Source organism: Amphiura filiformis, chromosome 11 (assembly GCF_039555335.1).
Source record: "Amphiura filiformis chromosome 11, Afil_fr2py, whole genome shotgun sequence".
Lineage (NCBI taxonomy): Eukaryota > Metazoa > Echinodermata > Ophiuroidea > Amphilepidida > Amphiuridae > Amphiura > Amphiura filiformis.
In genome coordinates this window covers 36380479-36397014 of record NC_092638.1, presented here as the reverse complement: position 1 = coordinate 36397014, position 16536 = coordinate 36380479, and the positions used below count along the sequence as shown (strand labels likewise).

The 16536-nt window shown below is 39.3% G+C and overlaps 1 protein-coding gene across 1 annotated transcript in view; it reads right to left on the bottom strand.

The window, feature by feature from the left end:
- Positions 1 to 6246: 6246 nt before the first annotated feature.
- The window catches only part of LOC140163657 (uncharacterized), a 32120-nt gene continuing 21830 nt past the window's right edge, over positions 6247 to 16536 (bottom strand). Inside the window, 11 exon segments of the mRNA XM_072186972.1 lie at positions 6247 to 6502; positions 7243 to 7372; positions 8457 to 8501; positions 8533 to 9119; positions 10775 to 10901; positions 11510 to 11879; positions 12200 to 12254; positions 12257 to 12454; positions 13073 to 13365; positions 14934 to 15430; positions 15826 to 16109. Of these exon segments, the coding sequence (XP_072043073.1) occupies positions 6270 to 6502; positions 7243 to 7372; positions 8457 to 8501; positions 8533 to 9119; positions 10775 to 10901; positions 11510 to 11879; positions 12200 to 12254; positions 12257 to 12454; positions 13073 to 13365; positions 14934 to 15430; positions 15826 to 16109 (2819 nt within the window). The 3' untranslated portion in view covers positions 6247 to 6269.

The following is a 16536-nucleotide window of genomic DNA, read 5'->3' as shown; positions in this document are numbered from 1 at the left end:
TAAAAACAAACCTGTTCTACGGGGCCTGACCGACCCAGATTTTCAGGACCTAGATTTTGATGAGAATCACAGAATCAATTCTCGTAATGATTATCGAAGATTCGGTTGCGAGAATCAACTTTTCTAATTGTATCATACAGTAAGTGACTATGATGGATTTTGATTCTTGAAAACCAAGATAAAATCTAGGCCCTGATTTTACATTTTGGAGATTTTTTGTCACAGCATAATTAGAAATAGCCATTTATTGGCTGAAGAGGATCAATTTGACTGAAATTTTGTGAAAAAAATTCAGAAAAGTTTCAACATATGTTCGCAAAAAAATTCAGATTTTTGTCAGATTTTCCTAAGAGTCATTTAGCCTCTTCTAGAAAAAAAAAATCCTGACCTACCTACCATACTTGACAAGTTAATCCATTATCGTTCAAATTTCAAACCTTTCACAATTCAAAACAGCAGAATCCCTATAGCCTTACATATGCTTAATGACCAACAAGCTGCAACCTCTTAAAATGGACACAGCCACAGACACAGCCATATTTGCATTATTGAGTATTCAATTATATCTTCACAATTTCGCAAATTTATTTGAAAACAAATTGTCGTAAACCATTTCGAGATATTGCAAAGAAAAATCACTTGATATCAATGAGCAAAGAGACTGAATATCAATAAACCAAACACTACTCAATTTGGGACAATTAACAAAATACACTCAATTTATGCTAAGCACGGGTAAGTTGCCACGTTTTGTTACATATAATGCTGAATCCCCTATTGCTGTTGTTGACCTCAAATATGTGCTACTGAATCAAAATTGCCTCCGAAATGGAATTTCTAGTTGGTCTTTTCTTTCCGGATATTGTTACAGATCGAGTCAAATTTGAAAAACACGGGCGAAGTGAGTTTCGGAATTTTGTGATTTTTTTTTGGGCAATTTCAGACATTTGCAAGAAAAAATCAAAATGCCCGACTCCACTTGAGAGGTCCGTCTGCCAGTAGAACAGGATTTTTCTTTGTTGCCATATGTTAACCCCCTGGACACTACTGGTCATCTAACAGCATTTCTGATTGGTTGATAACTTGAAATGCTCATTTCAATTGCCAATTATGACTTAGGCTTTATCACGGTCAAACTTGCATTCGCAGATGATCTTATTAATACCCTCATTGATTGGTTCAAAATTAGACTCAATATTCATTTTGGCCAATCGGCAAGTAGTTCTCATGGGGTTAAACATCTTATACGGCAATACTGATTCAATGGAACATGTAATTACAAAAACACAGGACAACATATCTTGGCACAGTTCAAAATATCTTCTGAGATGCCAGTCTGTCGTTAGTTCATTGTCAAAAATATCCTGAAAATGACTTAAAACTTTCCCGACAATGAACCTTTGCCTACACTTTAATCATCTGAAAATTATCTTGAAATCAGGAAATTTTCCGAAGACTGGACTTATCCTTAATGTAAAACTGCACTGAATTAGCCAAGCACAGAAATCTTCTATTGAAGGATTATACAGCTTTCTTCTGTGAGCTGCGTAATTCCTCAATGGAGTCTTTGCACTAGACTAACTCATGAATATCTCGCACAAGGATACGCCAAAGACTGGCATCTCTGAGCTTGTAAAATTGGAGTATGTTAAAAGTGAAATACTTCCAATTATTGACTTATTTCAACTACTATTTCATAAATTAAGGACACAAATATAGCCAACCAGCCAAAATTAATAATAAAAAAAAAAAAAAATCAACGATACATTTTTTATACAAATAGGACGAGATTGTCACAAACTCAATTTACTAATTAATTTCATCAATTTAAGTACTCTCCTTTCTTCTTACATTTGTCACATTATATGAACTATACATTGATAGTGACATTCCCTCTGTTTTTGAGCTATACAATACAAAGTTTTTCAACTTCAGTTTTAGAAAATAAACAAAAAATAAATAACCTTCATTTTACAACAGATATACTCAAATATCCACCTAATGAGACAAAATACTGCACCTACACAAAATGACTGCAGGAAAAAAATGAAAGGAAAAAAATCACTTTTACACCATTCTGTGGGTTACTTTACATATACGATATTACATGACCACAAAATGATCAATATTGTACATGTCTACTTGAAAATAAATTAATTAAGACGACATACAATTCCAATACTATAGGATTCAGAGATACAAAAGGTCGACTACATGTTTTTATGAATAACAAAAGTGATACAAAAAAACCCAATCTTTGGGGTGGGTATACAGAGTATATTAATAAGTGTTATAATATCATGACAGACCTCATGCACAGATTGGGCTATAACTGTTGAAATCCATACACCACTTATGGAAGGCATGACCTTAATCTCCCACACAGGGATGGTGATTTTTAAATGATGGTACCTGAATGAGTGGCTCAATTTGAAATCTACACCCCCACCCAGTGTGTGTGAGATTAAGGTCATGTCTTCCACAGGGGGTATATGGATTTCAACTGGAATAGCCCCAGTATTTCAGAGACATAATGAAGAAATATAGTACACTCATGCAAAAACAGAGAGGTGCTGCCTGCTGGAGTGGCACAATAACATATGTACAGGATAACGAGAGAAGTCAAAACAGGTGATGTTGGATATCGGTGCTTGGTCGCAACTGGGCCAATATGAAACACTATAAACATGGTTTAGACTAGATACAAAATAGAGAAATTACATAATTGTGAGGATATCGCCCATCACCACCACATTTCATGCCTTACTTTTATACCAGCGCTAAGCTATGTAATACACAATTACTTGTTAAGCTGGCTAGCTATAAGTTGCTATACCCCTGCTGTGTCAAATGGCTCAATTCTCTTTGACCGTGATCATACTTAAAGGCCCATTCAGTGATTTGCTCATCCGGACGATCGTAAAAATCATCAAAATTCAGATTTTGGTACCTTTGTCATTGTCATAGATGTGCTAACATAGCCTGCAGTGGTTCAGCCGAAAGCCGTGTATTTAAGACAAAATAAGAAATTTTACACAAATCTGCAATTTAGATACTGACAGTATCTAAATTAGCTACATGTATTTGAATGGGGCTTCAACTACTGCTGATTTCTTCGTTTGTTGCCAAATTTGTCATTTCAATACCAAATGACAATTTGAATGACTTATTCTTCACTTTTAAGCAATTTGTAAACAATTTTAATTTTGTTACACTTGCACTGGGATCACTGAATGGGTCTTTAAAACTACAAATTTCCAAACGCTGCAAAAACTCGTTCCGAGAGTCGGCCATTCCTTTGGCACCCAATAAATAGGGAAAACAGCACTTTGGATAAAAAACAATCGGTCCTATGGTAACCTTTGGTTTTCCTTCAGGCCAAGTATGCATTTTTGAAGTGATGCATCGTGAAAATTTTGAATGATAAAAAGACAACAGCCACAGTAGTAAAATACCAAGCACACAAAACATTGTCACGTTGGAACACAAGAACTCCATTTGTGCACTTTAATGTAGGGGTGTGCACAAATGTATGTCTATGTATTCATGTTATTTGTCTACCTTGTTCTTAATTTGTTAGAAGCACAGCAGATTGTATTGGGCTATTTGATTTGAAATCCACACACCCCCTATGGAAGACATGGCCTTAATCATCTACACAGGGGGTGTAGATTTCAAATGGAGTCACCCATTCAGGTAATCCCATTTCAAATTCACACTCCCTCTGTCAAAAGATTAAGGACATGTCTTCCATAGGGGGTGTATGGAATATTCAACTGGAATAACCCATTAGGTGCAATGCAATCTTTGTAACTGCCAAAAAGATACAATGGTGGAAAAATTGACAAAAAACTATGACAAACTTGAAACAGTGAATTTACTCAGTAAACATAGCCCTCTACCTGCTTAACACTATCACAAATATTTGTAATAAAAATAACAAAGTCTATAATATATCTTGCAGGTTAAATCACAAATTCAAAATAGTCTCAAATATATCAAAATAATGAGAAATACCCAACCCTGTTCTACTTATCCCGAGTATCATACATTTAGATTTTCAGGGAAGTAATTGAAGAAGAATCAGGCTATTCCAGTTGAAATGCATACACCCCCAATGGAACACATGACCTTACTTTCCCACACAGGGGGTGTAGATTTTAAATGGAGTAACATGACTAGGTAACCCCATTTGAAATTCACTTCCTGTGTGGGGTAGATTAAGGTCATGTCTACCATAGGGAGTGTATGGATTTTTCCACATGAACCCAACTATCACCCTCCTTCCTACTTACTGCACAGCGATGTCTTTGTGACAATGTGGTCATAGAATTATAACAAGCACCAACATACGTACATAAAAAAATTATGGTCTGTTGATAACAAAAACACCTGGCCCCTTGACTTCTATATCAATAATCACTACCCACGAAGTGATGGCTTGTAACTCCCAAAACCCAACCACAGGTCGACCACCAGAACCAAGTTTGATCGTGTTCTACCATTTCGAACAATAGTCACCAAATCCAATGATCGGTTCTGCAGGGCACTGGTGTTGGCAGCGGTTGGGGTTTGTAGCCATCCCTTAATAAGTTTTTAAGCCTGTCATATGCATTCAAAGCGAATATGTCCTTATTACTTATTATCTCTAAAAACAGAGAACTTCCTCGTAGTTACAATACCAATTTACCTTGCCCAGACCAGCACTCCACAACATGTTATGCTCTAGGAGCACCACGTGTTGATGATATCTCAAATATTCACTACAGCACTACCACTCAATGTGAAATGCACAACTTTGTTTGTTGATCAGCACACCCAAGAATTCTACAAGTAAACAATGTGAAATCCACTAAGCTCGTAACAATGCACCCTATAAAAAAGATACTGAAACAGTTGACTTCGGTAATTACTACATGGCAGTATACAGTGAATGAAAAAACACAATAGGTGTAGCTAGGGATACACAAGACCGATAATATTTAACGACACTGCGGGCCAATATGGGTTAAACCATGATTTCCAAAATACACACGTTCCAATAAATTTTACTCCCTCCCTCCCCATCTCCCTCCGTCCCTCCAACCCCTTCCCTGTCAAAAAATATAATCGTAATAAACGAAAACATAACAGTACACTGGTCTTCCAAACAATTTTTTTTGCACATATCTTAATATTTCATGATACAAAACAATGTTTTATTTGCCTAAAGTATATAAGTTAATCTTTCCTTCATGTATGGTAAGAATTACCTCCACACACATGAAAGGAACTTTACTTTTTCTATATCTTTACAAGAAAAGAAAGGAAAAAAGTATATTTACAACAGGAACAAAAACTACTCACTTTTTTGGTACAAGTTTTTCTTCAACCTAGAACCACTTATTAAACACAAACTAATAATATAATTTATCCAAATACGTAAGTCAAAAAATTTTGTGTTACCACTTGTTTTTGTACAACTATTACCACCTGCACATCAAGTAATACATTTCTCAAGGTGGACAAAAGACATCAAAACTAAGTACGACCTATAACCTTTCAACTTTGAACTAAAAAATATACAAGTGTTGGTAGTGACTTTCTGCCAAGACTAAATAAAAACAAGTATTTTTTTTCAAGTCTTTTAAATATCTACAATATTTGTTACAAACAAATGAATGGTTACTTCTTTTTATCAGTTAGAAGTCTTCACTGGACACACACACACTGTTTTTTATACACTACACAATGTTAGTTTTTTTAGATGAAATGTTTTTACTTCATTTTGTTTAGTAGAAAAGACAAAGAACAATTAATTACTAATATTCAGGTAGCAAAGAGTGAAGGTTTTAGTCACTAACGAGTTGAAAACTGGAAATAATAACAAATATAAGAAAAAGGGACTTGAGCAGTCGCCAAGCACATTTTATACATTAGAAATTCGGGATTGTACAACAATTAACTGCATTAGAAGCAAATAAACCTCGTCAGTTTTTCAATCACAGGTTACCACGATTAATATAATACAGTTTTTTTACCAACTTCCTGTCCTGAAGAAAAGAAAAATCATGCAATCTTCATTTTTCCCCACATTCTGTTTACGATACCAAAACACCAACGGAAGATCCTTTTTTTCATTTTTACTTGCAAGTAGCCAAAACGTACACCACACACTCATCCGAGTCATTACAAAAACACTTTGCCATACTGTACACCTTTTATCCATAGTAATGCTACAATCTCGTCTTGCGCACCGCTTTTACAAAAAAAAAAAGGTGGCGCCCTTTTCAGTTCACAACTTGCTGTTGTCTCTCTAGCTCTTCTACCGACATGACCCGTTGTCCCTGGGGGATCATGGGGGGCATCTGATGGAGCGGTTGTTTCAGCACGTCCGCACCAAACCACTTGGCAAGCTGGTTGACGGGGGAGTGACGGCGCCCTTCCGAATCCACAAATGACCCCATTGGGTTGAAGGCGTTCTGCTGGAATAGCTGGGTCTGCGGGGTCCTGGGTGTCATATCTGTGAAAATGAGTACAAAATCACCTGTTAGTTCTAATCATACCCATCAGCAAGGGAGAGGATGGTAGTGTGGGGTGGTAACAGGATAAAACACTCTCTGGGCCTGGGCAGAGACATAGGCATAAAAAATTAAGCCACTTACACACAAGTTGCCTTTTAGAGGACGACTTAATTTTGTTCTGTATATTTTGATACCTCATTCTCGAAACACGCTAATTATGAGCATGGCGAGTGAGTGTGGATCTGTCACGCTAGAATAGCTGGTAGGAATCACCCAGAATGAGAAAATAGCCCGGTGGGGGGGACACTCCCATTGTGCCCTGTACACCCTCCGCGATAATCAACTTTTGAAAAGCTAAAACTATACCCTAAACAGGTGATTCCTTGCATCAAATTTCATACCCTAAATTTCATTTCCGCGTATTAGCAATTGTAATTTTGCTACCCTTTTTCCAATTTTTCATGTTTTTGGCACCCTAAACGTGTTACGCTGGCGTATCGTGCCTACCCACTTAAAAAACTACCCTTTTACGCGTTTTCATTATCGCGGATGGTGTACAGGCCACAATGAGAGTGACCCCGGAAATAGCCCAAATTTTTCACTTTTGGAATACTTTCTTTTTCCATTCAATTCAGTATAACTTTGTGCCATTACTTTATTTGGTATTTTAGGTTGAGTGCCTATAAGATATTGCTTTTGTTTAAAGTGTTTGGATACATTTTGTGCTCAGTATACTCACCCATCTGTGGCCTGTGTATGCCAGCTGCTGCCATGGCTGCCGCTGCTGCCTGGATTTGATTGTATGCCGGGTTGAATAACATGGGCATGGATGTTACTGGGGTAGTGTGGCGTGCTGGCTGCTGCTGCTGCTGCTGTGAGATAAACACAATATTGAACAAATATTATAGTATCATTATAAAAATACACCAATGGGATGTGAAATAAAAAACCAGATGCAGAGGACAGGTATGAGAATGGCTTTTCTGAAAACTGCCTGAAAAAGTGCGCAAATTTGGCCAAAATAAGCTGAAAAAAAAACTCATGTACATTTAGACAACAAAACTGCCTGAATTCAGGCAAAAGCCTGAAATTTCTCATGCCTGAGAGAAGAAGAAACAGGTCTCAGTCTCATTTTTTTAGGCATGGGGGAGAATAATGTGCTATTCAAGTTTCTTTCAAGGATTTGGAAGTCCATATAATACTACAATCAAGTATCACGAAATTAAGAATTTCAAAATTTGAATTTTTTTAATGGCAATATCATCTTTAGAAGCCTACAACTCAAAAACATGTCTGGCAACTTGTTCAGGCTTTTGTTGGAATGGGCCATATATTTCAAAATGGCTGTCAGTTTTGAATGAAATATTATCAACAAGATACTGCACAAGCCAACATTTTTGCGGTGGTTTATCATCATATATTTAGTGGCTTGACACAGGCCCGCTAATTTAAAACCCCTGCAAATGTGCTTGATACTGAAGCTTAAAGGTCTTTGACCCCATCGAAAGCCTCATCTTCCATTTTCCTTTGTAAAAAAATTGAGATTTTGGTATCTGAAGAAAGCTTATAATTCTTTCATGATTCCTGTGAAATTTAACACCTGAGATAAATGGTAAGAACAAAACGTACTGATTTGTGGTAACCACACTGGAAGTGTATGTATATCCTATCGGGCATTGCTATACACATTTTGCTTCGCATAATTATCAAAACTGATGGAGCAATACAACTCAAAATTTTTAAACATATTAATTTAATGGTAGATAGGCCTCAATCCAAGATAGAAAACAGGACATGAAATATCGAACCACGCCTCGTTACTTACTAGCTTTATTACTAAGAATTCTACAACTGCAAAATCATCATCCTGTAATGTAAGTGAAGCTGGCGAGTGCAAAAGTATCTACGTAAACATATTGGCTTATACGGTAACGGTACTGAGGCAATACTTACAGGAGGCACCTGCATCTGTTGAAACGGGCGGCACTCCTCTAAGAGCGGATTGGTTCCGGGAACATGGCACTTCTCAGCAGGTTCGCTGAGCTTGCGCCGCAGCCTGTGTATACGCTGCCGGACTTACGGCAGGTGGTGGCGCCACTCTCGGAATTGGCGATATAAATGATGGCCCCATCGGCCTTGGAATGTGTCGCGGTGACGGCATTGGCACCGGAGAGGACACCTGTCTGTCCATGTTTCTAGGAGCTGCTAAGTTATTTGGGGTGTGCCTATCAAAATTAGGAGTGTGTCTGTCTTGCTGAGGATTGCCAACTTTCAGATTATGCTGACCAGGCCCTAAACCAGGATGGGCTTCTGGTGTCATGTGCATGTGTCCATCCATGTGTCCATCCAGATTTCCAACACCTTGCTGTTGCTGCAAACCGCCCATATGTCTCGGCGTACCCGGCATCTCGCCGCCAATTGATATCTCGGGCGCTTTGGGTGTCCCCGGCAGTCTGTCTTCATTTGTGTTCATGATAGGGGAACCACCCTGCGAAGACGCATTAAAGTCTGGTGTTCCGCGGGGCGGTGTTGTAACCGTCACAGTCGGTGGGGTGGGAACAGCTGAGGACAGGTCGTATTTGGGGATACCCGATCTCTTTGGCGATCCTGTAATATCTGGAAGAAATAAGGTAACAATGAAATCCGTCAAAAAAAAAAGCGCAGTGATTTATAGTGCGCTACGCACAGGCACAACACCTAGACGTTGTTCCATAAGCCTCAGCACATTTTACAGGTTGTCGCTGACCACTACAGTCCCACATCATTCCATAAAACATTAAACAACAATTCAGGGACTTTGCTGCTTCAAGAGCGCACACCCTATACATTCCACAAATGACCATTGTAACCAGGATCAGCTCCCCGAGTTTCGTACGGGTTACGACGAGACAAATTAGCAGTAAGTTCCTTGTCTAGGGAATTTCAAGCTAACTCAATTTTTCCACAAGAGCGTACTAGGCACCGTACTAGGCATACTCTCTGTTATGCTATTTTGAATGGCAAAAACAACAATGGTATGTTACTTTAGTAGAAACATTTTTGGGATAATATTTAACCATTCCTTGAAAACAGGATTAAGGGTTTACTGAGCATGAGTACATATTTAGAGAAATTGTTCCAAAGAAAAAAATGTTTGTCATTACATGACAACAAGTGTTTTCATCCTGTTCGGCGTTGATGCGCCGTAACAGCTGCGTGGCAAGCTGCGCCCTGCGCGGCAAGCTGCGCCCTGCGCGTAGTGTCCGACCGCATGAACACACAGATCATTTGTACCCACAAGATGGCGAAAGGCTGACGGCCTCTATTAACACCAGCAGTCAATACATGTTACCCTTTAGCTCTGATTTAAGACCTCATATGTTGAAATTGGTTGAGAATTAAAGAAACGGTGATCGAAAATTGAAGGAACAGAATCAAAGGTTGCATTTGAATTTTTTAATCAATGAAAAGCATGGTGCTACTGCTCTTGTTCGAGAATGCTTTGTGTAGAAATCAATAGGGCATCCAATGGAGCAATTAAAGCAGCAACTTTTGAATTTGCATCATCTTTGGTAATTTGAATCACCTGTCTATATTTCTTGATGCATTTCCGAGCTAAAAAATATGGTTGTTTTTCCAATATATGACATATCCATCTTTGTTTAGGATATACATATCCATCTTTGTTTAGGATATACAAGGTGAAAAAACTCATACCTTAATTGTATATACTGTAATATACTTTGCCACCTTAGCCAAATAAAAAATAAATTTGTCTCATGTCCTCCGTGCCCATTAGATTTATGCTGCGCGTTTGCTCATGAAAAATTGCAGGAGTAGAAATTTATTTCTTTTCTTTTTTTTTTCATTTTAAAGAAAATTTTGCTGAAAATCTGCCATAATATTAATGTTCAGTTTCAAATTTGCTTCCGATCGAATCGGCAACTTCAAAATGTATTACATATAGCTTAATTGCAACATGAATACTTCAAACCCATGAAATTGCAGTATTGTAGGGTGAAATTTCAATACTATTCTGTAGGCCCTACTGTAACTTACATGGGGGTGTGCTGTATGGCAACACTATAGAATTGTATTTGGGATATAATACAATACCCCAAATTGGTATTGTTGAATTATAAAAAATAAATAAAACGCATCGCATTAGAATTTCAATTCCCATGGAACATGAGACAAATCAAGTTTTTTGTTTGCTCTTTCCCCTTACATCCCGTTTAATTTAAACAAAAACTTGTAACTAACAACAATGGTCCGCATCCAGCAATTCTTACCATGTGGTCCATCTTTGTCCTCAAAACTTTCGCCTCTAGCCAGCTTAGCTTCGAGTTTGCTCTCGTGCATCCGACGAATCACAGATGTTGGTGTAAAGGCTGCTGAAAGTTGTCTGGGAGGGGCTTGCTGTTGTATACAAAATAAAAATGGGAATCAAAGACATACAAATAATTGCATTTAAAAGTGACCTTTCAATCATGCTTCACAACGAGCCTGATACTGCAGACATAAGATACATTTTCACAAAAACTGTTATATAAAACTCGGGCACATGTTCTTGAGTTTGAGTTAGGACAATCTCATGTTTGAGACCCTTTTTGAAGTTACCGGTACAGAAAGAAAAACCAACACAAAAATCATATTAATTTTCAAAATACAATCGGTGGCATAGCCAGAGGGAGGGGAGAGAGAGTGCCTGATTAAAAATTGAATGAGAAAATTGGGAAGACAAAGAAAAAAAAAAAGTAATAAGAAGGGGAAAAAAGAAAAGAATGGAAAGGAAAGAAACATCCAAAAACTACCCAGTGTTTCTTCTGTGTTCCCGGTTTTATGGGCTTGGTGTAACATCTAGGTGTAATAACCTTTTCCAATAAAGCCCTTTCTGGAAACAGGCTAACCTTAAAACATAAAAAATTAAATGCAAATATTGGCCATTTTCAAAACCATAAGCAAATCTTGATTACAAAATTTCAACATAAATCTCATGAAGAAAATATTCTTTCATCTTTCTTTACCTTTGGAGTCGATTGTGCCACAGAACGAGGATTGAACTGCTGTGGTGCAGGCATTTGCTGCTGTTGCTGCTGCTGCTGCTGCTGTAAATGCTGTAACTGCTGCTGTATTTGCATCTGCTGTTGTTGCTGTTGCATTAGCTGTTGTTGTTGCATTGGTAGTTGTTGTTGCTGCATGGGTAGTTGTTGTTGCTGCATGGGTAGTTGTTGTTGCTGCATCGGTAGTTGTTGCTGCTGTTGCATTAGCTGCTGTTGTTGCTGCATCGGTAGTTGTTGCTGCTGCATGGGTAGTTGTTGTTGCTGCATCGGTAAAGGAGAAGGCTGCTGTGGAATCGGGGATCTAGCAAGATGTGCCGGTATTGGAGACTTTGACCTGTGATCGAAATAGAACATACAAGACTTAAACAATGAAACAACAAACATTTACATGCCACATTGGTCGTAAACTACAGCGCAACTTCCGCACTGTTGTGACAGGATTTTGCCTGGCACTAAAGGCGTTTATGCTGCGTTGGTGCAGACAATTTTCATATGATGCTATACAAAGATATTCCTTAATATTATCTGTTGCAAGGTTCCTTTTATGCATTAAACATCACGTAAATGTGTGTCCTTGTGGAAAATAATATGCATTGGACGGCTTAATTTGTAAAAGGAATTCTGCAAAAAATGATAATTCCATTTCATTCCTACCTGGCTTCCTTGGCCATGAATTTCTCCCTCTGCACTTCCAGCTGCTTCTTGATGGCGCCTGCTGCAGGATCTTCTGTGTGTGCGTAGCCAGCTCAGCCGGAGATGGAATGCGTGCATGAGCGGGGGATGCTCCTCCAGCTGCCGACATTGGCGAGAGCAGGGGCGATGGGGTTAGTCTCACCGGGTTGTTGGTAGGGGTCAGTCCGCCTGGTGGAATAGGACTAGGTGCAAAAGGTGACTGGTGGCCCATCAAACCTGTGTGCAACAATGTTCATAATTTCATAAGTTATGGATAATAAAAGAAGTTATTCATAAAGAAATCCAAGTCATTTGGCAAGTTTTCCTGAATCCAGTCGGTTTACGTCAAAAACTTTCAAATGGATAATCACAGAGCCAGATAGGATATGACCAAAGAGTTTATTTTAGTCTGGACTTGGCCATGTTTGTGTATTGCTCATGGAGGGCAAATTAGTGTACCCATAGTGTTACTTCCATATCGCCTTGCAAACCTGGCTTACAAACTGTGCCTTGCTTCCATTCTGCATGTGGTCCAGGTAGTGCCCTAAGCACTAAACGCTCAAATTGTTCCAGATTCAACCATTGTCATCCATGATTTTGGAATTCCAAGCAAACTTGTCTACTTTTAGGCCAATCTGTGAAATATTCAACTGGATCTTATCACTTTCAACCATTTTTCAACTGGACGTTGAAATAAAACTGGCGACAATTACCAGCTGGATTGACCATAAGGTACAACTGGAATTGAGATGGCAGTGAAATATTCCACAGAGGGTGTGTGGCTTTTAAATTGAATAGCCCAATGATGGATATTCCATTAGTAAACCAACAGAAAGTAAGGACTCAAGTACCTACCTGGCATTGGTGAAGCTCCCCTCGGTGTTGACGGTGCCTGCAGTAAACCCTGCGGTGGCGACGGCTTTGCTCCATCTCCCATCTGAGGAATAGGACTCCTGCCATCTCGGCTAGCCTGCGACATCAACGCTGCTGCCATGCCGGGATTGCTGGCTGCCTGCTTCACCAGGGCATTCAGTATCTCTTGGTTGGAATGAGGTGGATTCAAGTTGGTTGGTGTCGATGGCTCTTGCTGGACCAAGGCGGGGTTCATCATGGCCGCCATCACCTCTTGGTTGATTGGGGATGGTACTCTGATCACATTGCAATATACATATAACATACATTTTTTAGTCACTAAATAAATTCATCAGGTTTGTTGGTATTAGAACAAAACCAAAACTTGAACTCCTCAATTGGGATAATGCTAAAATTCTTTGTAAGGAGGGTGATGCAAACACAAGAAGAATCAAAGAACCCATTTGGATCAGGAGACGAGGTCCTAACATCATGAACAGAGACACGGGAGCCCACTTCCTTAGTCATGTGTATGAATCTTCTCCTGGCCATAGACATACCACCTAGACCTATGAGTGCCCATCCCTAACCATGGCAGTATGTGAAGCCACGGATCCAAGGTGATTTTGGTCGGGTGGTCGGAGGCGGAGAAATAAGCGTTCATGTCTGGAGAGAAGGACGCGGTCGTTTGTGGGATCGCCCTCATCATATGCAACATGTTTGCGTCCGGGTATGCGTCCTTGTCAAAATCGTTGCTAAGCAGTGTTGACTTCACTACGCGAAGCAAAGTCAGTTGTCTAGGTACTTGTTTGTCTGGGCTCCTGGCTGATAATGCACCCTCTTCAGTTGTGATACGTCAAACAGGAAGTAAGGATCTACAAGCATCATTCTGATGATGCCTACCGACCATGATAGGCGAAACCGTCAATAGTGAGTTCAAGTTTTGGTTTTGTTCTAATGAAATCTTCTAATTCTAATTACATATTTTAGGTCGGCCTATCTTCATCATTCATGCATACTAAATGTATTTCTAAAATCACACATCAAATATTCACATTTTACTATGAGCACTTTAGTTCTAGTTCGAGCATATTAAGAGCGAGTGAACTAGGGGATACTTTCACTCAAAAATATAAAGGATTTGATTCACATGAACCAGGTGCAACTTCACAACAAATACTGGTACCTCCATGTGTATAATATGGCACTGATTAATCAACTCTATAGTTTTCAGTCCAGTACTTCAGAGGTCTACCAATTTGGCGCACTTTGTGGCGTATATGGAAATGGGGTTCTGATTGGCTAATTGAATCACATCATCATCACATCGGCACCGCATTAGCTAGTCAAACAGCATACCATCGCGTGACCTAGTTCTTTTACGGGATAATCAGACAGAGCAGACAGACACACCTGAAGTAATTTGCTGATTAGTACAAAAGTACATGCTAACGATGTTGTATTCTATGCAAATGGCTTTCAAAACTGACAAATAAATCTTTGAACTTCAAAGGTGTTTTGAACCAAAGGTTGCTGAGTCCTGATTGATTAGATTTCCACAAGAATTAGGTGCTAAATTTGGTCAACACAGCTTGGGTAAATTATTACCCCTGTTCCCTCTGTTGTATGAAGTACAAGCATATTTAATAACATATACCTGTGTGCTTCATCTTTTATAAAAAGGGTAAATTAAGTAATCATTTTAAAAAGTGGTGCTTTGACCTTTGATGTACAATGTGCATTGTAATATTGTTATGCCATTTGCAGATGTAGTTGTGATTCTCTGTGATCATATTTATATTTATGTTTGCTTTTTTCAATAAAAATATAATGACAAAAAACAAAAACAAAAAAAAACAATTACCTGTGTGCAACAGGTGGAACTGTCAAAGTCACTTTCAAATGCTGTTGTTGCTGCTGCTGCTGTTGTTGTTGCTGTTGCTGCTGTTGTTGTTGCTGTCCTTGTTGCTGTTGCTGTGGTGGACCTAGCAAAGATCCCTGTGGTACATTCAACTGAGGATGGGGTTGCTGTGGCTGTCCGCTCGTCATTCCTGCTCCGCCCTCTCCTGTCCTCAGTGCAGATAATATTGCGTCTCTCGGTGTACTATGCGTCATCTGCTGTTGTTGTGATGCTTGAGGGGTAGAAGGGGTTATAATCCGTGGTGGCATCTGGGGTGTGGGGGTGACAATTTGTGGCGTCTGTGGAGGGGGCGTTGGGGTAATGATTTGTGGAGGTGGAGGGTGCAAGGGTGGTGATGGCCCTCGTGCAGCTTGCTGCTGCTGCTGGCGCTGCCGTTCTCTCTCTAGCATCATGTGTCGACGGATCTCTAACGGAGACATTGGACGACCATCGTCTTTTTTCTACAAACAAAAAACAACAACCATTCCTAATGAGCAATAGTATGATACCAACAGCATTGTTATCATCACACACTGCTTTTAATTTTTTTTTTAAATAAGACTAAAAAAAAAAAGATTAATAGAGATTCAAATCAACTAGTGATGGAATTCCTACAGTACCGTACAAGACAAAATGAACAGTGTTGCCAAAACTTTCCAGCGCATTATCTCGCCAGGCCGCGGGAAAGGATTCTCAAGTAGCCCAATTTGTAAGCTTCCAAAAAAGTGCCCAATACTGGATATTTGGGCGGATTTACCCAAATTTAGAACACAAATCACCCAATTGGTTGGAAAAGCAATATGTGGACGATACGTATGAAATGGTAACCTAAAACGCAAACACGTTTCCAACTTACCACAACTTTGGGCTTAACTGGGAGAGCTCCAGTCGCTCTCATCTGAGCCACAAGCATGTTGAATGCCTCTTGGCTCTGTTGTTTCTCTAGCATCTGCTGCATAATTGAAGGATGATGTTGCTGAAGAACCTGTCCTCTCTGATCCTCATGGGGCGCTTGTTGCTGCATCTTCTGCTGCACATTCTGCGGCACTCTCATGACTTCGACTGGTGGTGGCGTGCCGACAGACATCTCCTTCATTTCTGCTTCCAGTTCGGCCACGCTCTTTGCATGTCCACTTACCACTGTACAAAGTAAGACATTGAAAGAAATTAATTCAATACAGTCTTAGCTTCTTTCACCATGTTTATACTGCTGGTCATACCAGATATGCGACCTGGTGTCAATTCCATCCATCGAATCCCATCGTAACTCTAATGTACACATTTTATTTAAGAGTTGTGATGGGTTTGGGCCTGTGCCTACAATGAGTTAAAGGACTAGAAGATAAAGTAAACTTTTTATTTTTATTTTTTTCACAAAATTATGAAACATTATTTGTGTTTTACTGTTAAGAAGGCTTTACTAATGGGTAAAATGTAAGAAAACATGCCTCTGACACTCTGTGTATATTTATTTCCAGATCTCAAAGTTACGTTATGTTGGCATCAGAGCACTACAGGCGTTGTTGGTCACATGGTTATCTCTGGACAATTGCAGGCGGCAGATGAC